The 25,006-nt window shown below is 40.9% G+C and overlaps 1 protein-coding gene across 3 annotated transcripts in view; it reads right to left on the reverse strand.

Moving 5' to 3' along the window:
* Positions 1–630: 630 nt before the first annotated feature.
* tsc22d2 (TSC22 domain family 2) overlaps positions 631–25,006 on the reverse strand; it is a 30,128-nt gene continuing 5,752 nt past the window's right edge. Inside the window, exons 2-3 of one of the 3 annotated variants that reach the window (XM_020596721.1) lie at positions 2,981–3,032; positions 631–2,541 (exon numbers count right to left, since the gene is read on the reverse strand). In XM_020596721.1, coding sequence (XP_020452377.1) covers positions 2,251–2,541; positions 2,981–3,032 — 343 coding nt within the window. In that variant the 3' untranslated portion in view covers positions 631–2,250. Of the gene's footprint in view, positions 2,542–2,980; positions 3,033–19,958; positions 20,195–25,006 lie in introns of those variants that run through there. The other 2 variants (XM_020596722.1, XM_020596724.1) reach the window with 2 other exon arrangements.

Raw genomic sequence — 25,006 nt, forward strand, 5'->3', positions numbered from 1 at the left:
CAGGTATACAAAATAATAAAATGCATGATGGGCAAATTCTGTTGAGCTGTGTCAGGGTCCTAGTGTTGTGCGTGTCGACCCACTGTCACACTTTACTGGGACACTTTCAGAGTAACACCTCTCCGTTTTTTGCTAATTCTAAAATAGCTGGGAACAAATTGAAAACGTTCTGTATTTTGTAGACCCACATTTCTCTAAAAAGGGTGTGGGATGGGAATAAAAAGACATTTAGACGTTCTCTTAATAAAACAGTAATTTATTTTTGACTGAAAACTAAAATCATATGAACAGCACATTACAAGGGCGTCGTTAAGATACTTTCTCCAAGGCTCAGTGATCAATTTCATACAGTACACTTGGCATGTACACAGCATCTCCTTCAAATGAAAGAAAAAAAATCTCTAAAGATAGAAGGTTTAAGTCAATTTGAAAACAGAAACAAAAAAGAAATCAGTCCATCCTGCAGAAAGATGACTGATTGCATAATTACCAAGCATGTTGGTTTGGTTCTAAGCCGCAGAGAAAGAAAACAAACCCTCTGACGACAGCAGATGGTGGCACAAAGACATGACACAAGTAGGACAACCCATAATATGCTCATACAATAATCAACTGTGTTCCAACTTTAAGGTGTGAAATGTTTAATAGTTTCCATCGTTTGTTTTGTTGTGTGTGGATGTTGTCCCATATTTTCTTCGTAAGCAGTGTTAGTACAATACAAATGAAATTTAATACATTACAATTTGCAAAGTAACTAAACGTCTCCTCTGCATATAGAATTCAACATAGGAAAGAAAAAAAAATGGCTCCTTTAAATTTGTGCACAAGGCCCTTCCCTCCATCTATGTCCAATCCTTATTCTAGTCTTACCCTCCACAACTTACTGCAACATCTCTGCCCCATCGTTCCGTTTCTCGTTTATAAATCCTCTCTATCATTCACAGACTGATAAGTTGATGGAAAATTAAGAGTGCTGGGTAAAAACATGAGGTAAGACAGTGATCAGATTATAGCTCATGCAGAACATGCAAAACAGCAACAAAATATAAAGGAGGGTGTAGAAAAAAATGTGCATTTAAAAAAAATGAAGGGAAAAAAATGAGACTTACACAGCTTTGCATCTTTGGTTATAAAGTAGGTTGAACAATTTTCACAGCTTTTCATTTCCCCAACCAAACCTCCACAATTCATTTATATTTTTTGTTTTGATAAAGTCTAGAAAAAGTTAATTTTCTTTTCAAAACATTCCATCACATGTTTCATATCTTTACAGGTTCTTCTGCACAAACACTCCTTATCTTTAATACTTTACAAAATATACATTCAACCTGAATTTCACCTAATGTAAGCTTGGCTTTAGTGTCAGCACTCTTTCACAAGAAGAAATTAATGGAACTTAATGCCTACATATTGAGCTCCACTTGTTGCTAACAAATTTAATACGTGACAGTTTCTAAAATACCAAAGGACCAAAGAGAAAGGGTTCTTTTTGTTTTTAGAAAGTATTCTATTACATTGCTAATTTACTGAATGAAAATAGCAGCCATGAAATAAATAAATGCAAATACTAGAATTGAACTAATGAAAAAGTATTATGATCCATGTCAAAGTATGGTAGCTCTGAGAAAACAACACATGCCTTTGTTGCAGCAAATAACAAGCCCAAGTGCCTGCTGGTGTCTTCCTCTGCTCGGGGAGGACGAACCATTTTCCCCTCTTTTCCCTCGGCTTTCTGGCCTTTTCCAGCCCCGGAGTGATGTGGAGAGGGGATACCGGGAGGACACCCCTGCTGGGTGTTTTACAGGACCCTCGTCACTACGCTGGCCCCTCGCAGAGTGGCACCACCCTCTTCCACCACTTTGCTGCCCCAACAAATCGAGCTCTGTGTGCTGTTTGACCTCATCTCCTGCACAAGAACAGCATGCAGTTTTATGGTGTGCTCCAGCTCCCCCGCCCCTCCTTTTTCAGCCAAACACAGAGCCAGAATAAGACTTTTCAATGGGTGATAAATGTCTTAATACCGAGGAGGCTCGGTGCCGGCAGTGTGCACACACTAAAGCATGGCTCTCGGCGACAAACAGATGTTGCTGTTGTTGATTTTTCCCCAAATGGAGTGCACTGAATGCAGAGCTGAGGCTTTTGTTTTATGGAGCTAAAGGGACGGTAGTAACTGTTGTCTTTCTAACAGGTTCTACCACTCCTGTCTGAAAGGAGGTGGGCATGTGAGCGTATGAATCGGGGGAAGGGGTATCACGCTGAGCTGATGTTGGGCTGATGGGAGATGCTCTGATTTCCCTCATGGTGAGCCAAGGCGGGGGTGTTTGTGACAAACGGGTATTGCTGCTGCAGCGGGGGCGACGTGTTGTTGCTCTGATTAAGCTGACTGGACAGCTGGCTGAGCTGCTCCGAGTTGGCCAGCGACTTCAGCACGGCGTTCTCACGCTCCAGCAGCGAGTTCCTCTCGTACAGCTCCTTGATCTGCTCCTTCAACACCTCCACCTCCTCACGAACAGCATACATCAGGTGGCTTTTCACCAAGTCCTGAGAGAAGACAAGAACAGAGAGAGTAATATTAGCACACAAAACGCTCAAAAAAAAAAAAAAAAGAGACCATAAATAGTTTATAAAAACACAGCAAATTACACAAGGAAAAAAGAAACAAAGGACAAACATCATTTCTGAGCATGTGGCAACGTGTGATCTTTTTCTGGCTTTATCTTTAGCACTGGGGGGTCATTGCCGGGGAGTCATTGCTGTGGCGGTTTTGCAACTGCATTTTCAGGAGGTGACCTGTCCAACTCCGTCAGCAACAATAAGATTATGAAAGGCCATTTGTCATGTTCATCCTGTCTATGAGACAGTTGCATCACTCACCAAGTGTCAACAGTGGTGAGCTCATCAAACAGATCACTGTACAGGCTTGCAGAGAGTGTGTATGATTACCACATTTGTTGCAACTATTACATGTGGGCAAACTCACCATTGCCTGCTCAATTTTGTTATCAATGGCGACGACGCTGGCACCGGATGCACTGTGGAGAGAAAGAGCAAGAGTTACCACGAGATACTCATCTCGTGTTTACCACGTGCTTCAGATTAATATCAGCTTGTTCACATTCACAAATTGCCGAAGCCGGTCCTTGACATGCTGAACATGACCTCAGAGATTTCATTGTCCTTTGGAAGTAAAAATAAACTCTCCCGGACTACTTTGCATCATGTGGGTTAGGAGATAAACAGATCTGGGATGGAATCATTTTCCATAAACATGCACATCAAAATAGAAATATACCATTTTTAGAAGTGTCAAAGATAAAAACCTTCAACTTCCACTGTTACATGTAACTAAAGGCAAAGTTGCACAAAAGTAATGATATGTTAATCACTACTCCAGAGAGGGAGTAGGTGATAAGCAAAAAGTGTCACATGTTAACGCTCTCCACTGTTGGGCTGGGCAGCTCCCAACATGGCCTTTAAGCTGGTCAAGAAGTAATTACATTTCAATGCATTTTACAACCTGGACTACAGCCAAAATAAAAAGAAAACCACCTGGAGCACAAGTCACTCTCCTGTTTGTCCACAAAACCCTTATTTACTGTATATAAACTTCTGCATTAAGCTACAGCTAAGCCAAGTTGCAGATAACCAAGTCTAACATCAATAAACTGAGTTTCTGTGGTTTTCAGACACCAGACATTAAGATGGATCTAAAAAAACCCTAAATACTGACAATATTGTCATCAACAAACAGTCCCACGTATCATCATTACTAAGAGTAATACTGAATTACATTATTAAACTGTACAAAGTATAAACGTCCCCTAAATCAGTCAACTAAGAAAAGCATCGTCTCATCAAGCCAAGTGTTCAACAGTGAACAGCCTGGTAATAACAAAGGACACACTAACGACAGCGCCATGCATGGATCACCAGTCTGACAGCATACACATAAACAGGTGACCCCGTGACTCTGTCTAAAAATGATGTAGCCACAGAAGAAGAAGCGATGTATATCCAAAGCATTCCACTAAAATCTTTCCGTGAGAAAACAACGACTGGAGCCGCGATAACAAATCTCCCGGAGACCATTTAAAGAGCGACATTTCAGTTATATCAGCTTTTATCCAGGCATGACTCCACTGAGATGAAACCAGATCTCAGCCAGGGAAAGCGGCTCCTCTCCGGCAGGAGCTGCGCTACTGGTGCGGCTGTTGTGTGCGATCGTCTTACACCGATAAGCCAACATCTCATTGTTCCCCTTTCTCTGTATAAACACATTTTATTATCTTGTGCGGGGAGGTGAAAACCCCACACCTCTCTTTAAACGTTTTCTAACATCATTTGTTTTCATTTGGCCTTCCCCGACAAGGAAAGCAAACCACCACATCCCGCTTCAAACACAAAGCCCATCTACTTACTGCGCGCTACAGATCCTCATTCAACAAAACCGTGTCATGTTTCGGAGTTTACCTCACTGAAAGGGAAAAAATAGCATCTTTATTTGTGTCTACACTTAACGTTATCCTCCAGAAACGCTGTCTTGCACAATCACCTCCCTGCTGAGACGTGGATGCAAAAACAAAGGACCGGTGCTTGTTCGTGCCACTAGAAGGTGCTCTGACATGAATCTGACGGGGAACACGATGTGCGGATGGCCTCTGGTAACACCTGGAAGGGGCTTTAAACTAAAGCAAATCAAAACAAAAACCGTGTAAGAGCTGTATACCAGCCCGAAGTAGGCAGGATCGGAGGAAAGCACAGTTCAAGTTTTAGCAGCAAAGTAGACCTAAACGTGAAGCATGGAAGACCAAGTTCAGTAACCGCAGTTACACTTTCAGATTCACATATACCTTTATATTCAAAATGTCATAACTGTACAGCACTGTGACCCACAACAACATGGAGCTTCAGGGTGTATCCCACATGTCCATCATGCGTGCTGGAGCGCACGTAGCCTACGCTGCGCCGTGGGCACCTCGAGGAACACGTACTACGAACACATACCGAAGACATGGCACACTCCAAAACAAACATGCTTGCGTGACACGACCGGACAGGTGAGAGTGGCCTCCATACCAAACAGCTGATGGCAAAGCACTTAGCACATGTAGCGCACAGAGGGAGAGCAAATGGCCACTGAGCAGACTGGATGTCTATCGTGTCAAAGCAGAGCCTTTAACACGCAGCTGCAGTTTGGGGAAGAGTTGCACGTCTGAAGTCCATATAAAGAAGCACGTGAGCTGGAACTGTAGGAACACGCCACTAAAGTTTCTATAAATTCAAAGTTAACTCTGAAATACAGATCGTAAATGACAAGAACAAATAAAATTACGCACACAATAAGAGGGGCAATGCAACTACAAATCCGAGCAGGCACACATGCCATAGGTGAATTAACTAATATGTCGATAACGCACATCGCAGAGAGTATAGATAAGTCAGTTACCTTCCACATCTGGACCTGTAGCACAGCAAACGTCCTGAATGTGAGGGTGAAGTTACCGGGGAGCAGGGCAGACTGTAGCTCATTTTGCAGCGCATGTTCTCTCCAAAGTTTTCGTCCACACTAGTCCACTGTGTAATGCCGAGCTGATGTGTTAAAGCTCGCTCGTCATTTATTGACAAACCGAGGGGTGGGGTTCAGCCCATTCATACTCATGGGAAGAAGCAAGCACACTATTCACGTGAAGTGACAGACTGCCAGGATGTTTTTTGAAAGTGAATTAAGCGGTTTGTTGTTTCAGAGTTTATCTCCACAACAGGTTTCATACACGATCTTTTAATCCAGTTTTTCCACGTGTTGACTGTTCAGTGCTCTTTTAAATCGGATTATCCTATGACAACAGTGTTAAGGGAAAGCAACTTTAAGCAGGTAAATGTTAAATCTGTGCAGAGGACATTTAAACGTACAGAAATAACTGTATATGACACTATGGCAGGGCACACTGAATCCAATGGCTGAAGTCAAGAGCTTGTCAAGTAATCAGTTTCATAATGCAGTGCTCCATGTTTATATGGCTTTCCTCTCTTTCTTTCCAGGGGTAAGGCAAAAAAAACAAAGCACATAAGACATTTTTAAAATGGGGTAAATATGACATCTAAGGGCTGATAAACAAGGCAAAGACACCCCTCCCTTTAAAAGGAGCATTTACACATCTGGGACAACGTGAGAGAAGAACATCCTCATGCTTAGGTGGGAATGTGTTTTAATCAATTAATTAATTAATAAACAAGATATCCTGGCCGGATGAATTTCGCTTGTCAAGTGACAGAGATTTAGCCGGAAGGAGATAAAAAATGTTAGGAAAACAAAAACCAAAAAAAATTCCTAAACTAATTTGCTGCCATTCCTCGTCCAAGAAAAACAAAACATACTGTCCATTTTATTCAAGGAGAAAGACATGTGGCAGTTTACATAAGGACCTCTCACTGTGTTAACCTCAACAGGCGCCCTCCCCACAGACCGCGGCAGCGCACACATGCACTCGACTACAAGGCAGCACATTCCAGCTCTGGACACCTCCAGCTCCGAGGCCAGCGCCTGCAAACCCAGACATCTGTGTCAGAGCCACCATCATGCTGGGACAACACGCAACCAAATTCCTCAGTGAGGACTGGTTATCAAAACAGTCCTCTAACCACTCAGCTTTGGATAACGGCTAGAGCCATCTGTGGTTGACACAGGCCTCTCAACTGCTCCCACTCAAAATCATTCAGGACAAGGGAGATGAACTATTGTGCTTTATGTCTAGCTCTGTATCATACGAAACACATGCAGGAGCAAAGTGTGGTCTGCTCCATCTCTCTGAGCTTATCACATGACGTCGCATAGCGTCAGAAATCCATTAGGGCACAGATGCGCCGGCACACGTCCCTGTCCCAGAGCACGCAAACCCTCACTGTGGGAGGAGGCAGCTGAATCAATTAAACCTCAGCCTTTCAGTGATAACTACCCCCTCTATGAGTGTATTTCAAAACAATAGCTGGAGGGTGGGGGGTGTACCAAAAGAGGGGTGTGCTCACTGGCCACTCGCTGTGGCCTTCTTTCACATGCAGAGACCTGCATTAGCCATGTTCTCATTGTCTTGAAAGGTGCAGTTCAGCTGAAGCACCAGAGGAGGGCGGTAGAGACTCCGAATTGATGAAAATGTCAGTGAAAACCTACAGAACATCTCCAGGCAAGAGCAAATAAGTCACATCTTCCTCTAATGATGACAACGAACTCACTGCTATGGCAGAAATCAACTAGAGGCTTCCACTTTATGAAAACATTTTACATTTTTTTAAATTGAAAGATGAGTTTACTTATAAAAATAAAAAAAACAACTTGTTTATGAGGCAAATTCAAAAATATGCCACTGGAATATTTGCTATGTCCAGTAAACACTGTAGTTGTCATCTGGCAAGTGAAGTCCTCAGTACCATCCCCAACACATTCTGTAAAATCAGCCCAGTGCTGTGAGTGAAGATGGAACTATAATATGTTTTCAGAGACTGAAACTCAAAGTGGCTTCTCTAATCAACTTATTGAAAAGATCAAAACAACTGCATGACCCTGCAACCATCCTCCCTGCTCCCTTGCTCATTAGTTCAGCGATCTGCTCAACTAATGATCACCCTCTCTGACAACACAGAGAGCAGTATTTTCAGAAAAAAAAAAATATTATATTTTATTATATGTCTGAACAACTGCAGGACTATTCCATGACAACCAGACACACTGAGGAAGATGTTGTAATAAGATCAAAAGCTTCCAAACAGCTAATAAATGGATGATGTGATCAGTTTTGTCAACTTTCCAGAATGTGAGAGACTGTCTACCCAACTCATCCTATAAGCAAGCCGTCCTTTTTGTTGTTAGAATCATTTCAAACTAGACAAGATTAAAGCAGCGTAATCTTGGCAGCTAGGAATTCTCTTTTACCTGTGCAGTACTTGTGTGTAAAATGATCACCTGCATTACAACACATGTGAAACTAAGAACCTACATGCCATCCTCATGTTAGTCATGACCCAAATGAATAAGCTGAAACCTGCGGTTTATGAGGGAGAGACAAGTTACATGGTATTTTGGTGATGCACTGTTCAAACTCCTCGAGTTAAATTCACATGCCTGACTAAAACAGTCACAAAGGAAAGAATTTTGACTAACTGCTTCGGTCAATATTGCACTGTGACGCTTCAAACAATAGACAACTGCATAATGATGGAGGCATGTTAATATACACCTATGAACATGGTGGTTTATTGTCTACATAAGGGGCGGTCCATGCCGACAATGGAGACTAAACAAATAATTACAGTTCTCAGGAACCCCTTGTTTGGAGATGGAAGGTTTATTTTCCCAGCACTAAATAAGAATCATGAGTAGGTGTGTCAGCTGCCACCGAGCTTCCTTGTAAACAGACCAAACTGTCCCACTCGCATCCTCATCACACTTGTCCACAAACAGCACCGTGTCCTACATGTGTCCCTGCAGGACATGTTCCAGGCCCACCAGCCTGTCCTCTATTATAAGACATACCTCTAGCAGACATCTTGGAGGATGAACCAGACCATCCGGGAGCATGAATCCACACTAAAAGCAAGACGTCAGCTCTACTGGCACGATTCCATTCAATCCACTAGATGTGAGCGGTGCGTTCTGTCTTTTTAAAGTAATCAGAACAGCTGTCTGCCCATCAGCAGGACAGTCTTCACCAGGCCAATGCAAGTGTACTGGGCAAAAATAGCTTTCATCTAAGCTCATCAGGAAGAAATCGTGTTTTTATGTAGTCTATGGATTTACCGATACTATTGATTTTCCCTGGCTCGTTACAGAGGGTTAAATTGAAAGTGACACTCAAAGCAGCCTGATCAGTCATAGTAGATAGCAGTAGAAACAGAAAATATCAAGGTTTGTGGTCTTTTAAAACAGCTGACTGTGGAGATGACGCTTCACTAAACGTGGCAGAGGTTAAAACATAGACTTGATGAAAACACAAGCGCTCCAGGGGAGACACGTGGCTCAGATTGAGTGTGGATTGAAACACTTGATAGAACAGAATTCTATCTGAAGTTTGAAACTGGCATGAAACACACTTAGAAAAGACTTCCAAAGATGTGTTCAGGGTGGATTCCTAATACACAATACACTCTTAATTCTTGAAACAGTGAATGAGCTTTATCAGTCACTCTTAATTTAAATGGGTTAGGGAAGATCTGATTATTTCAGCCTGTTTGGAGGCTGTTACCAGTAGCTGAGCTCCTGAAGAACTGATGGAGAGAGGGTACTGTGACCATCAGATGTCATATGTATGAGGGCAGCAGCCCTTTTCTTTGCCTCTCTGAGTGATTTGGGCCTGCTCCACTCATTTGTCTTAATGTAGATTAACAACCCATTATAAACTACATGAAGAGTTTCCACCTTATTCCAAAACAAAAAAGGGTGCATTAAACTAGTGACCGCAGAGGAGGATCACACTCATTAACTCACTTCCTTTGCAAAAGACAAAACGTCACCTTCACAGTGACATTGATTAAGGCTGGGCAGCTGAAAATGTTTTTCTTTTGTAAATAAAGTGATTTGTCGTCATCAAGTGTAATCCTCCCGTGTGATCATTGATTAAAGGGCCATTCACACCTAAGAATTCACAAAGACTGGACAGCAACTGCTACTAATCAGAATGAGACCTGGCTTTCCGGTCGCATGCCAGCCACATGACAAAATGTCATTAACATGCCAACTACTGTAGCTCTGTGTGAATACTCCAAACTCTAAGCTGCTGGCTCACTCAGACATTACACAGACTTTGTACTAGGGAGTACTTAAGTCCCTTAATGTCTGGGTCAACTCACTGACGTGTGTTCTCTGGATATTATCTAGATACTTTTCAGATTTCAGTGTTCCAGTGCATGTCTGAAAAGGGATTCATGAGATGCCAGACACTGCCAATGACTTTGTATCGTATACTGTTTCTTCCATCTTCTATCAGCTTGTCAGTCATCTGTAAAGCACTATGAACATCATGAACCTGTACAAAAGGTTCTATAGAAATGAAATTTGACTGATTAAAAAGTAATTTTGTTACTCCTATAGGCTTTATTCTATTATAAAGCCAAGGCTTTAAATTGGAGAATCCTGGTACCTCACTGCTAATGGGACTCTGTATTCAGGAGAGGATTTAAAGTTCAAGGGTCATCTGGGCTTCTTCTGTGGATGCTCCGAGTCAGCCTTTTTTTTTTCCCAGTTAACTGTCAGTTGGCTCTTCATTGCGACTATTCATAACCATGATTTGATTAATTAAGAAACTAACCAACAAATGAATCAATAATAAGAATAACCATTAGCTGCAGCCCCAATTCCGTTATACGTAGGTGAAATGCATTAACTAACTACTCTCCATTATCAACTAACTATAGGGGCAATCATGTATAGGCCATTTGCTGGCCTACAGTGCTGGTCCAGAGAGAATGTCAGGCTGTGGTTATATGAGGGTTTTCCCAGGGGAGAACACCTTAAAGTGACAGCAGCCGAAAGACAATGCCAAACACATGTGCTCAGAAAACATTTCCTGGATAATTAAAGATCAAACGTTTCCAAAGACAAAGGTGACAGAGAAAAAAACCGTGTCCCATATAGTTCCATCTGTGTAACAACAATTTTTACACAAGTGGTTTAAAACCTTTAAAATATATCAAATCCATCTGTATCAAAAAAAAAAGGCTTGTTAAGTTCAAGGTCAGAGCTCTGCAAAATGCCAACCGAATTCACATCCATCAAGGCTCTGCAGTTAGTGATTTGGCTGGAGGGGGAGCCTCCTGTACAACCGCTCGGTAATCCGTTCAAAATTATGTACTTACTGTTGTGTGTGGTTATGAAAAAGACCTTTAGATTGAATTGCCCCAGAGCCTGTTTGCAATTACAGTGTTCTTTGTTTACATGAAGGGGAGCCTGGCTCCAGTTGGCTCAACGCCAAGAGAAAGGAGTATTTGGTGAAACGCTATGTTTTAACTAATGTTGACTAAATTGGTGATTGTTTATAAAAGGCACTCCATTTCATGGAGGAATGAGAATGCTGAAACCAAGCTGGTGAAGCAGTTCACTCCCAAGGCTTTCACCTATCAATGCATCAAGAGAGAAACTGCAGCTTTCCCACATTCAGTTTCCCTCCTCCTCCTCGCCTCAATAATGAAATGTTTGTTTCTGTCATAAACAGTAACCATATACCTGGTGTTGATCAAATAAGTCTCCATGGTTGAGTGTGGGGCCGCTGATCAGGTATGCTCAGTTCGAACATAAATCCATCTTTTTTTTATTGTCTGTAATCATAAAGTTGATCATTGTGGACTGAGGGCAGTAGAAGGGCTGTTGCTGCGTTACCTGGGACCAATCACAGGCTCACAATGAATCCGTTCAGTGGATCAACAGATTGCTTTCCAGAAATATTTAAAAATGTAGAGTAACTTGTAACAAACTAAAATGCATGAATCTTGTTGCAGTTGTAAAATAAATTGATCAAATAAGGGTCAAGATTTGTGACCTGATGGGTGGAAATTTGTAACTCTGTGGTTGTTTATAAACTTCTGTAAATCTGTGAAGGACTGCATGCAAAATTTCAGACTGTGAAAATAACTGAAGCTGTGTAAAAGCTGTGCACAAATTACATCCACACAAACTTGAACCTCTCATGCAGTCCTATCGCTCACTTACAAAGGATAATACACAACCCCTGATGGTGAAATTCATTATGAACATCATTTCACAAGCTCTAATTATTTCACCCCATCTCTTAGCCCACAGGGCTGCAGCGAATGTGACATAGTAAAGATAAATGTGCTTTGATTCCCACAAAGCAGTACAAGCCTGCATAAATATTGGAAGGTCACACTATCCAACTGAGGTTTTACATTTTTCACAAAGCTGTCATTTTCAGGAATGCTCTTTTATGCCCTCAAACTGTATTTGTGAGCAGTCCCCCCCTTCACCTCCAACAAGCCCGACCTTGCAGGAGAGCTGGTTCAGGACAGAGGGAGGAGGAACGAGGTGGCTCACTCAAGGTTTAGCTACAGTTAGTTGAAAAGTCTTCAACAATGCTACACTGTTAGCCCCAGGAACCTAGAGGCAAACATGAGCTGGATGAGGAACAAACAGAAGCGGCAAACGTTTCGGTGGTCATGATGACACACACTCAGCTGGATCAGCTCACTTTGAAGAACAGGGCCTTATAGACTTTGATACACTTAGGTGCATTACATAACCTTTGGATTCATGACATAGTTACATCTGCTTTATGCCACTAATCGTCTGCGTTTACTTGCCAACAGCTCATGTGAACACAGATAACTGGAAGATGATTTATCAAACACTGATCTATGTTGATTCAATCAAGTACTGACTGTTCCTAGTTCCTCTGATTACAATAATGAAATAACAATTAAAATCAAAAACAAATTAGGCAGCATGCCTCAATATAAACTACAGTAAGAAATTTAACAATCGTTAGCATCCGCTCCCTCACAGCAGTGTTTTTACAAAAATTTAAGTTCAACCACTGCAAAATATAAAACTTGGTCATATTTAGATCAGAGACCAGTTTTGTTTCAGGATCAAGATCATGAGCTGAAACGGTATGTGTTCATCAGTTCAGAGCGCACATTACTCACCGTCCTACTGGTCTCAAATTTGGCAAATTAAGCAAAAATCTAAATTAAAATGCCTAATTTTCCTGCAGATACCCAGGGACCCCCCAGAGGATCCTCATCTCCTTGGACCCATACTGGGTATTGTTGCCTTGGAGCTATTTGCTCAGACATTCTCATGTCATTTCATGACTTGTCGAGCCAACTGCATGCTCAACCTGCTGGCACTTCAACTTCAAAGTTTGCTTGCTGGTGTTCGTTGGCAATTAATGACCTTTCTCTGGCACAGAGTCAAGACCTCAAAGAGCCTCCATGAGATAACACATGGGAACAGAAAATGGCTCTGACTCATGCTAACCACACACATTTACTTCCAAGTTCAAACCAATTTTCATTCATTTCGCTGTAACAATTACATTACTCAGCAGGTCCTCACATGCTTTAGAATAATTAACAGCCCACATATAATGCAACATAACCTTTTGAAACATTAAATAAATCACTTCCTCTACTCCACAGCTATGCAGTTCCTTTTGTGTCAAAAGGAAAACTCAGACAACAAATATGTAGTCATGCAAATGAAAATGGTGTCGCATGCAGTTTTTCTGTCTAGTTTCCAAGCACTGTGAGACCTGGAAGTAAGTAAATAGGCTGCATGTTTAACAGATATCTGCTAAAACCTATAGCAGCATAGTTGCACTACCTTTAATTTTCTTCTATCTGAATAATAGTACTAAATTATACCTGAATTTTCAGTTATACCCTAGAGGACTGCAACTAATAATAGTTTTCATTTACTGTTTAGCCAATAAAATGTTTCAGCACTACTATTTTCTTTTGTCTAGTGAATGGGTTCTCAAAGTGGTGGGGCCTGCATGGTGAATAACAGGTTAGTTCCTAGTGCAGAAACGAATGTCCTTGGCCTTAGGATGAATTCTAACCAGATCAGAATTGGTTTTAAAATGTAATTAATAAACTGAAGTTGATAATCGCGTTTCTTATCCCAGTATACCAATGACAGATTTTAGAGAATATGGCATCATGTAGCACAGCTTCTGTCAAGATATCGCAGTGCGATCTGCTATTTGCTCCGCTAAAATCCCCTGGCAATGTGCTGCACACACCACAGGGCCAAGAAAAACCTGAGTGCTGGATCTTCGTGACTGGTAGCATGTAGTCGCTCAAAGTGTCACCGAGTGCTAAAATGCTGCCAGATTAGTGTGTCACAAAATGCACCTAGGGACCTTCTGCAGCACAGTAGCATGCTTTTTCCATGCATTAGACAGTCACAGCTACTGAAATAGCCAGTCTCAAAATGCCATGTTTCTTTAACAAGGAGAAAAGTCCATCAATGGAGCAAAATAAACATTTATTGAAACATCTGAATGTAATATTTGTGCAATCATTTTCCAGGACATTGAGTTTTAAGCCCAAACATTTAGTCCTGGCAATGGCAGAAATTTAAAACATAATGAGACACTAATTCTCTCTGTCTGGATATTCTATATTTGCTTGCCATTTAAATTACTTTAACAAAATAAACTTTGTTCCGTCTAAGGGACTTATTTTAAATTTAGCAAGTCTTTCATGTAGGCCTATCCACCAAAAGGTCAAAAAAATCTTAAATCGGGAACTAAACTAAAGTTGTATATATTTCTATAACTGTGCTTTTTATACTTTCTTAATCAAATAAAATGTGCAAAAATATAAAAAATGTAATCAAAAATGCATTTTGTGAGACTTGGACTTATGAGTCTTTTAACAACTGAAATATTGTCTCGAGTCTTGAATTCAAAACAAATTTCCTCTGAAAATTGATGACACTGATTCAGCTTGTTCTTGGTGTTTTTAGAAAAATGACACGTCAAGACTTAAATAGCTAAATGACCAGGAAAAAAATGACTTTTTTGTGCAAGGTGCACTGGGTTATGAGGGCTGTAGAGTCTGGTTTAGCCAGCCAGTCCAGACCACACACACACACACACACACACACACACACACACAAACACACACACACACCCAAAGTCATACCTATCGTTGACAGGCTTTGACCCTTGTAATCTGCTAGGCCGGAAAGCCTGGTAGAAAGCAGTGGATGGGTTCCTGCATTTTAACGGGGGGGAAAACAGAGACAGGAGAAACATGGGTAAAGGAAGAAAAACGCTTGTGCTGAGAGAGAGATCGAAAGGCACATGCTTTGAAAGGAAAAGAGGATATTAACAAGGAAATAGAGGAAGATCTTGAACCACACTGAGAGGTCAGAGGAAGTGATGATACAACCCAAATTGCTCAGCCTTATTCAGAAAGGACACAATGTAGCAAGACTACATTTGTCCAAGTCCTAGCTCTATCGTATAGCATCTCTAACTAAATGCAATACTGCCACCTCTTGTTGTTCAATGCTATTTTATATATTTAATAACGTCCAGTTACATATATAACTATTTTTGATATGGGGCAAGTTAACACTGGTAAGCATCTACAAACTGGACAAGTGCATGCACTGTGCTGTCTGCACCCTAAATGTAAATTTCTATGGGGGGCTTGTCCAACAATAAGAGCAGAGATCATCTACAAAAGTGTAACCTGGACAGTTTTACAATATACAAGAGACTGGAGGACAAAAAAAGCAGATGGGAGAAAGAAAATCTATTCAACAAGAAAGGCTGGGTTAACTACTACTAATGTTCTAGTTGACTGTCATGAGTGATTCAGAGCCAAGTTTCCATATCAGGGCCCATGACAGATTTATGGCTACCACACCCCATAAACAGCAGGTCAAGACCTTCCAGTTTCCTCATGCACTGGTGAGGTATTGAGAGGCTGCAAATTTAAGGAGCTCACAAACAACATACTCTGACACAGCAGCTGCACGCTTGGCTTGCTAATGAACCAAAATACCTGGTTTTATTGGAACAGGCCTATGCTCTTGTATGCATGACAAGTTCATCAGTCAACAAGTAGATAGGCAGGGATATCTGAAAAGATGCTGAGGGAAAAGCTGCAGCTAAAAATGAGAGAAACAGGGTCAGGGCAAACAGGGAGGCATAGGCTGTCACCTCAACAGCATTCCCTTTAGTAACTTCACCTGCTGCAGCAAGAAATGAAGGACTCAATTAGAAAGGTTACAAGCCCAACACTTGTCAGACTTTTCAGTAAGGACCATCTTACGTATGTAAACAAAACTATATAAAACTAAAGGTTTAGTGCCCAGTTCAAGAATGTTTAGAGGGATCACAAAAATGTGGACAAAATAAAATATAATTTGTTTCCAGTTATTTTTATTTGTTTTTTGTAAATTAAGGTAATTGTGCATTCGCGGTTTAAATAAAGATGATCAAAAAGTCACCACCTATTTTCCTGTTCTATTTCAGTTCTCTCTAATGCTAATTTCTTTTGTCTAGTGTAGTGAAGCAAGCTAATAAACAACATTATTTGGTTTGACTGGTGACTGCATAAAGATCTTGTGTGAAAGCAGACAGGCATCACTTCACTTTAAGGGATTAGCACCTTTGCTACACAGACAACACAGCAAAACCAAAACAGCAGCAGCTGCAGCTCTTCATTAGTGTTGACACCTCAGTGAATTCTGTTTTATAGTAAGAAGCGCCTGCCTACAGCTCGGTACACATCATGTACTTAAAAGATGAAGTGTCAGATGATGCTCTGGGTGACAGTTATGCACATAAAGCATGAGTGAAGGTGAAATGCCCTGCAGCTGTTGTAGGCAGCTGCAGTCATTAAAACTGAAGTAAACGAGTTCTGTCAGATGGACGACTAAGAAAATGCAGCTTAAATAGGTCTGGTGGTAGATGTGTTAACAAGACCAAATGTTGTTAGGTAGGTGTGCAAGTTCAGAAAGATTGTTGTCTGGTTGATCTATAGTCCCAAAAGAGCCAAGCTAGAAAGTGTAATGGAAACAATTGATCTTGAGGTGAGTTTCTATTGATCAGAGTAAGACTGGTGGTCCTTATGCTGACTGTTGAGAGAAGCCCTGCAGCGCCTCCTGCTCAGGACAGTGCTTGTGCGTCCGTTCGTCGTTGACTTACACACGTAATGCACCTCCATGGGTTTTACTAGACAGTGATGATTTCAGAAACTATGTAGGGTAATAAACAAATAGGTAAGAAATTTTGATGATTTTCTCATCCAGTCTGATAACAGATTTAAATTTATCATGAGAAAATTCAAAATGTACTGCATTGCTAATTTAAAAACTAATTTTAAGAAGTGGTGGTGGAGAATCTGTTAAAATAAAATAAAACTAATATCACAATGTGTTGGGGATATACTGTACTTTGCTTTATGCACTTTAATAGTGTAGGTCTTGAATTTCATTTTAAATACATATTCAACAGACATTTGCAGAGAAAGCTGCAATGAGTTCCTGCAGCAGAGCACAGACACTGCATAGGGAAGGTGTTTATGACTTTAGAGACCCACACAGATCATAAAAGTAGTAGTTGTACTGTGAGACAGTTTAGAAAAAAAAAACACTGTGCCAAACACTTTGCAACAATACGTTCAAAACTGAGTAACCGCCCACCAAAAAGATGCCACAAAAATGGGTCTCGCATTGGGCGAGTAGCCTAAAGCAAAGTGACGCCATACTGTCAGATCTGAGACACCGGTCCCTAATCTCATGATATGTGCCTGACAAGAGATTTAGCAGTCAGAACCTCTGTCAACAAAGAAGCTATGTTAGCTTTGTCATGTCACATGAAAAGGGCCTGTCAACTCAAAGCTACAGAACTATTTGCAACAGAATCCAAAGATCCAGATGTTGTGCAATCTGACTTGGATCAAAAGTGTTCTTAAAACAAAAATGGTCGTTTGGATACTATTTCATGTGATATAGCTATAGTAACATAACATAATAATGATGTTCTACTGATGTTCCAATTCCTTGCTGCAAAACAGGAACTCGTAAACGATATAGCTATAGTAACATAACATAATGGTCTACTGATGTTCCAACTCCTTGCTGCAAAACAGGAACTCGTAAAAACAAGTATGCCCATAAACATCCCTGTGCTTGACAGGTTAATGATCATGACATATCATACATACGGTGAAGAATAGATTGACAAATGGGAATCTGCCTATAAAACCCAATTCAGCTCTTAAGCCGTCTCATTAAAGGCTGTTTTACTGGTCTGAACGAATACATGCTCACTCGGGTCACTTGAGGAGAGCAGCTTCTTTCAGTGGATGACAGCAACATTCAATTTCCTACCTTTAAAATAACTTAAAAACAAGGGGTCTTCAGTCAATATAATCAACAAACATAAGGATCATTCTGTTGGGCAGAATGATGCAAAAGACCAAACAGGTTGCAGATACTGGGTTTTGAACTGCAAGCTGTCTTACTGAAGTTCAATATCCTGCAACTGGCTCTTTGATGTTCCTGCATGCACAGAGAACTGAGCAAACTTTAGCTGTGCACAGATGCGACTGTATATCTTTATCTTCATGCATACAAATCTCTTCCTTTTCATAAAGTTAGTTCTGCTGAGTTTTATGGCTGAAGCCAGATATAGTGGGAAGATGACTATACTTGACTGTGGCATGAGATGTGACCCAACAGTTGAAGGAGTTCTTCTCATAAAACAGTGATTAGGAGATGCCGTGGGAGAGAGTACAAAAGGCTCAATGGCAAACAGGGACGTGACCCTCTGCATGGGGCCAAGCAAGCAGCCATTCCCCAGTTAAGCAAAGTCCCAGCTGTGCAGCAAACTACCACTGAAAACACAACCTCACCCATTCTCTTATGGGCAGCTCTAGCATACAAGGCAGAAAAGAGGGTTTGTTAGTGCTTGTCACTGAACTTAAAAAAACAAACCTTAAATAAGATCACAGCTCAAGCTTTAGCAATGTTAAAGGCAGGCTGCAACACCTCTGGCAAACATGTGAAGTCAGTGAAACATGAGTGAAAATGGGTCACACTGATATGAGCATTCTCTGAAGCCGACAGTGTTAATTTCTACTTGGGTTACACATAATTGTTACCATGAGTAGCGATGAGTCAGTACAAATCAGGATCTGAGGTGGCTCACTAACCTGGGTGGCAGCTGACAGCATTATCCTGGAGCTACAGAGCCACCCTATCTGCTCATTTTCACTCAGCGGGACTCAAGTTCATTGACTGAGCCTGTTAAATCAAGTGTAGAATTAGTGAATTGGTTCCTGAAAAGTAATGCTGGCTCAGTGAACTCTGCCATCTTGGCTTTAGGACTGTGCCCGTCTCAACTTGTCAGCTGCACTGTCATAACGGGCTGTCACTCTCCAGTGACTTTGCCTGTAGTCAAGCAGGCAGGTTAGGAAACTGAAGAGCACAGGTCTGACAAAAACTATGTAGAACACACAGAGAAGTCACAAAAATTACTCTTCTTAATAGGGATGGTTAAAATCACTGCAATCTTGTTCCAGTTTACCTCCGACCGTAACTAAGAAAGACCATCTGGGGTCACAATGTCATGGCTGTAAGGAATAAAAGAACTGGGACTGAGATTTTTTTTGCAAATTCTGAATAAACTATGTCATTAATAATATAATAGATTGTATGTCACCATTCTGTAAACATACAGTACGCCATTCGATACTAAACAAGGTGTGACATAGCTGTAGGTTTCTTTATAGGTTTATTTACCCTTTTTTTATCTCAAATACCCAACAATACTCCTTCAGTTTGTTATATAAGGTTTCATAAGGCTCTGCACTATGCAACTCCATAATACCACACTGGCTTTGATCCGAGGCCTCCCCAGCTGTTGTATTGCTGGTTGCCTGGGCGTTCACATCTCCGTGCAGATGAAACACTAGCAGATTCCTGTGACAAATCACAACCAACTCCTTTTACATACCGTACACTGGGTGTGTCTTGTGGGCATTAGACTGCCCCAAGGTAAACTTTACCTGATCTAAAGCATTCTCTTATACACAAAATGTGAAGTGCCATGGTTTATTTTACGGGCTTTTCCATAAAACACAAAAGACATGGACTTGATGATGAATGTAGCACAAAGTTACTGCATTTAGCATTGTAAGGTTATTCACCCCATTCTAAATTTAGCCCTCAATGCCTAAAAGTTAACTATGATTTGATTGTACACATTTACTTACAGAATTACTTCAGGATGGCTTAGAAACACCTGACACCAAAACCATTTTACTTTAGTCTCTTATTTAAAGAAACAAGATTTTTGTGCTAATATAAAAATGCATTTAAATGTTTCTTTCTCATGAACAGCATAGTTATATTTTTAGTTAATTACCAATAAGAAAACACCACAAACATATGAAAAAGTAAACATTTTACTTGAATAAATCCAAACAAATATCACCTCTTCCATGGGACCGATGTTGCCTCCCACACCCATGAAATAAACATTTCAGTGGCTGTCACAGTGTTAAACATGTTTACTGCAATTTGATCCTGTGATAAAATGCCAGTGCGCTGCCCTTCCTGGTTTCAACTGCTGTCCATCAGCCAAGGCTACGTCACTGAAAGCACAGGAGATGAGGGAGGAATAGTTTCCATTGTTTGGCATGGAACTTTTTGGCTGACCTTGCTCTGAGGGTGGCAGATAGAAAGGCAGAGCTTTACACACAGGCAGCAAAAGAAAAGAGCAACAGTACTAAGTGCTGAAATCAAAAGATGCATAGATCTCAAGGGCACATGCTTATGGAGAGAGAGCATTAGTATGGATCAAACAGGGTTTTTTGCAACAAAAGATAAAAGATAACATGTGATGATACTTTTCATCTGTGGTCATATTTCACAACTGTAAGGGAGATCAGGAGGGTGAAATGTTTTAATATGTTAAACTTAGAGGCTGACTCAGATGAAGAACTAGAAGGCACAACAGTGTGAAAGTTCATTATGAACCGCACCATAGCTTCGACAGAAGGTCAGCATGGCTCATGCTGATTAACTGTTTCCTACAAGGCTAAAAAACAGTATCAGTATTAAGCAAGTGACTTAAAAAAAGCTTCAAGGTAACGAGAGACCTGTGACCACCACAATGACTGCCAAGGTTTTTTATAGATTTCTATATTTTTTACTGATGTAATCAGGCATGATGATCAGATTCACAGCAGCACAATGCACTTAGTTCAAAGTTAGTTTGTTATAAAGGTTATTTCATTCCTATACATAATCACATAATTGCAGGAAGTTATTCATTGGAAACAAGGAGATAAGTGATATCTCAGTGTTGTCAGAGGATGAGTGTAGACACTTACAATAAATCCAACCCAAGTCAGTGATAAGTTAAAGGGATCAACTGTTCAACACTGCTACTTCGGATGAGTGAATAAAACGTTATCAGACTACACAGCCACAATGACTCGCATCCGTTTCCTGGGGGGGTGGGTTTGAAAATGGTTCAATGCTGACAGCAGGAGACAGTCAAGACTAAGCTGACTTAAGAAAACGCAGTGGGTTAACACAACATCAAAGGAAAGCCGGAAACTGTGGTTCTTCTAAACCTTTTGCATCCTGAGCAATCTACACTGCCTGCGTTGATGTTTGATTCAACCTGCAGAACACATATGACCTTAGCTGGCCTTCAGAGCAGGCGGCGCTCACAGCTGAGAACTTGTGAAGGGGGGAAAAAAAAAAAATAATTCAGTTGTATGACTCTAACAGAATATAGTTACTGAACATAAATGTGTTATTCACCATTTGATAATCTGAAGATGTCACCTCAATATATCAACTATTTTATGTTCCATTAGGCATCTGTGTAGAGATTAGAGGAAATAAACAGCAATGACTGGTTACTAAGAAGAACACTGCAACGAAGACATTTATATAGAAAGACAAACTGCAATGTTGCATCATCCGCTTCACATAAAACATACAATGCATCAAAGGCTAAATTATAAACAGTAAATAAATAATTAAAACAAAGATTAAAAATAAGGTTGAATAGAGACTAAAGATAGAGCAATAGCAATGCATGTGGTGAACACTGTACAATAATTTACTACAATACTCTAGTGCAATGGGTGGATGGTCTAACAAGTAATATAAAGTATAATAAGGTGCAACTGTGCAGAGCAGTCCAATCTTCTACGCCATGTCCAAGCAATGACCTGTGGTCAGTTTTAAAACCCTTCCATTACAGAAAAGCATTGTCCTTTCTTCTTCCCCTTCCCTGTGTTTTACTTGCTCTGAAATATCTTTTCCCCCTGCACTCTGAAATTTATTATGCTTGTCACTAGCATTATCATGACAAATGCAGAGACAGCAAGAAAGACAAACTGTTATGTGGCCAATTCTACCCACTGGGTGTCCAGAAATTGTAGCATCTGACACTTACAAAGAAACAGTCCTATAAATAGACCTTGAACCTTTTTCTCTTTCACTTCCCCAGTTTGGTATCAGAATATCTCACTTTACTGTAAACCAACAGGGCGAAGACAACAAAATCTGAAATAAACGAGATGTAGTCTGACTAAACTCTAAGGCACCAGCATTATCAGAAGGGGTTCTGTTTCCACTTTTTCCCCCCCCTAAAACAAACACCACTTCCAAAAAGTTCAGGCTGATTTTGGACTAACCACTGAGTGAACGGGTTTTCACTTCCCAATGCTGAAAGAACTGCTCAATCGAATCTTTTAACAGGTCACCCTGCATGGTGAGAGCGCACCATTCTGTAAATTTAGGTCAGCAGAAACAGCAGTAACCATATGTCAATGTCACAAAAAGCAGCCAGAGTGAGCTAGTTAACAGTAAGAGCTGCAGGCCACAGGCGCTTAGCCTGGGTGAACTGGGTCAAATCAAGTGGTAAAACATTTGTTGTGCTTTGGTTTTTCTTTTGTGGTTCAAAAATTACAAGCATCGTTTTTTTATGTTGCACTCGAACTGTAAGTAATGAATGACAATTCATCATCTGTTCTGTCCATAAAATGACATAATATACAGTATAATGTCCATTAAACTTTCCTTAACACTAGGGTCAGGGCTTCAGTTTACTTTTTTGGGGGGTTATGGCCAATAGTCTGTGTTTGATAAATGATTACTGCAAACTGTCAGTAAGAACAACTGACAATGTTCACGCTGCTTTAAATTTTCAATAGGTTACAGCTCTGCCTAAAATACCCTTTTCTTCTCATTACTTGCTTATAAACACTGTTAACATACCACAAATATTGAGCCATGTTTTTGTCTATTTTGGTTATTTGGTGCCACTTGTCAGCAGGTGTCATCATGGACCCATATTCTCAGTTCTGAGCTTGCCTGGGGCTAACCTGGATTTTGAGATACTAACTTTCATTACATTATATTATTTCATTATGGAACATTACAAAATCACTTAGCTCAACATATTCCCACTTCTCCATGTTGCAAGTAAAGGTTGGTAACAAAAGCCATCAAGAGGTTTTCTCCTTGGTTGGATGGAGAGCTTCCTTTGAAATGAGTCGATGCATGCCAAATACACTTTAATCACTCGAAAGGGGTCCAACCTGTTATGTACTGAGAATATTTTAGAAGAGACGACAACAGTTTGTACACACTGTCCTCATTCCTGGAACAGACTACAACAAAACCTGCAGCTGATTCGATGGCCTTGCCTCTAGCACAGAGTGAGTTAGTTATGCTAGGCCGCCAGGAGCATGGTTGCTTACTTGCCTTGGCAGGTTCACTCTAATCGGAAGTGATCCCCTGACCACATCTTGCTGAGATAGCACGGTGGGTCCTGCTATGCCATCATATTCAACCTCTTTATCTCATACTGTCGGCCCCTTTAGATGTTTTATATTTCATAAAAAGGGAAAAGTATAGCAACCTTGACTTGTTTTAAAAACACTGTAACACTGCAAAAGTAGATTGTGTGCGCTTGGCCTCTGTGCAGAAAGTTTTGGAAATGGGTCCAAATTTGATGAGCACTATCACAGCAGTTCCATGAGACATCATTAAAATATATTCCATCAGCACTAGAGAAGCAGGAAGGGAGATGTGTTAACAGGTCAGTGAGGGATAAACACACACACACACAAACAAACAAAAACAAACAGGAGAGAGTAGCCAGATTAAAGAGAGACACACACACAAGAGACAGGCCAGCCATCCAACCCAAAAACCAGAGCTGGTGCAAACCTGTCTACTCAGGCTGCAGCCCAGGGCATTCGACAATCACAGTCATTCAAGGGCTCCTGGAATGCGCTCACTGGTAGTTCAGGCAGGTCAGCTATGTGTGGAAAACAAGCTGATGCCTTGTTTCCAGGCACCGCTGCAACCAAATTACAACCTTCAAAACACACAGACCCCCATCCCATAGTTGACTCTCTGTTCCGCCCTGTCCTCTCACACTCCCTCTTTGGGTCAAGCTGTCAAGATAAAGTCAGGGGAGTTGCTACAGTACAAGTATTTAACACTAAGACCACAATTTTCAGTGTCCTCACGTGAATGTGTGCATCACGAGGGGAAAAAACTCTAAGCTCATGTTAACACCCATATTATAATGTGACATGTTCGCAGCTGTTGAAAAGTTCCAATTAACAACAGAGACATTTAACAGTTTGCTGTCACTTTAAATATCATGTGCAGCAATGGTTTAGAGTGATAGCTAGCTAGATAGAGAGCTAGCTGCCTAGATAGACAGAATAAAATTGTCATTTTCTCCACCTAATTTGCTGTACATCAGTGAAGCTAAGCTAAATAACGGCACATCTCTCTGTATAATGTAGCACAGGTCAACAGCAGCAAAAATCTCAGCTTCCATTATGATCGTAAAGTTGAACAAAACACCTCTCTAATACTGTTTCAAACAAACAATGACCAATTATCACCTTCATGAAGGGAGGATTTACTATGGGACTGCTGTATTAGATGGTTTTAGCTTGGTGTAGCTAGGAAATCTCTTCTTTCTGCCTCACAGCTGTCCACCACTGCTTGACTGGCAGGTAAAACAATAGTGTGGTGACAAATATAACTGAAAACCACTAAGTGCTACCCACCAAGACACAGCTAAGCTCCAACTAAACTTCAAGTCAACACAGCTGTAACTGGCACCCAGCAGCAGCAGCAAACATTTCCATTTTTCCACATGAACGCCAGCAAAAGGACCTTCACCAACTGAGCCACTGCCAAAGAAGCTGTGTTCACCTTGGTTGGAGGTGGACAACTCACAATTTCCACCAAGCTGAACTCATACCCACTTTGCAGCTGACCTTTCAATCAGATTACAACTTTATGTGACACTCGGTGTGTGTGCAGAGCTGCTAATCGTGTGTGTATTTGAGTTTCTACAGTCGCACCATGACATCACATGTTGGCTATCAGATAAGTCCAGGAAGTTTTGTAAATTTGGCAGCTGGTTTACCGTCCTTTTCTTGGTCCAGGTTTGCTGGCTTGTTCGCCGATAGGTGTGACGGC

This window comes from Monopterus albus, unplaced genomic scaffold (genome assembly GCF_001952655.1).
Source record: "Monopterus albus unplaced genomic scaffold, M_albus_1.0 scaffold31.1, whole genome shotgun sequence".
NCBI classification, from domain to species: domain Eukaryota; kingdom Metazoa; phylum Chordata; class Actinopteri; order Synbranchiformes; family Synbranchidae; genus Monopterus; species Monopterus albus.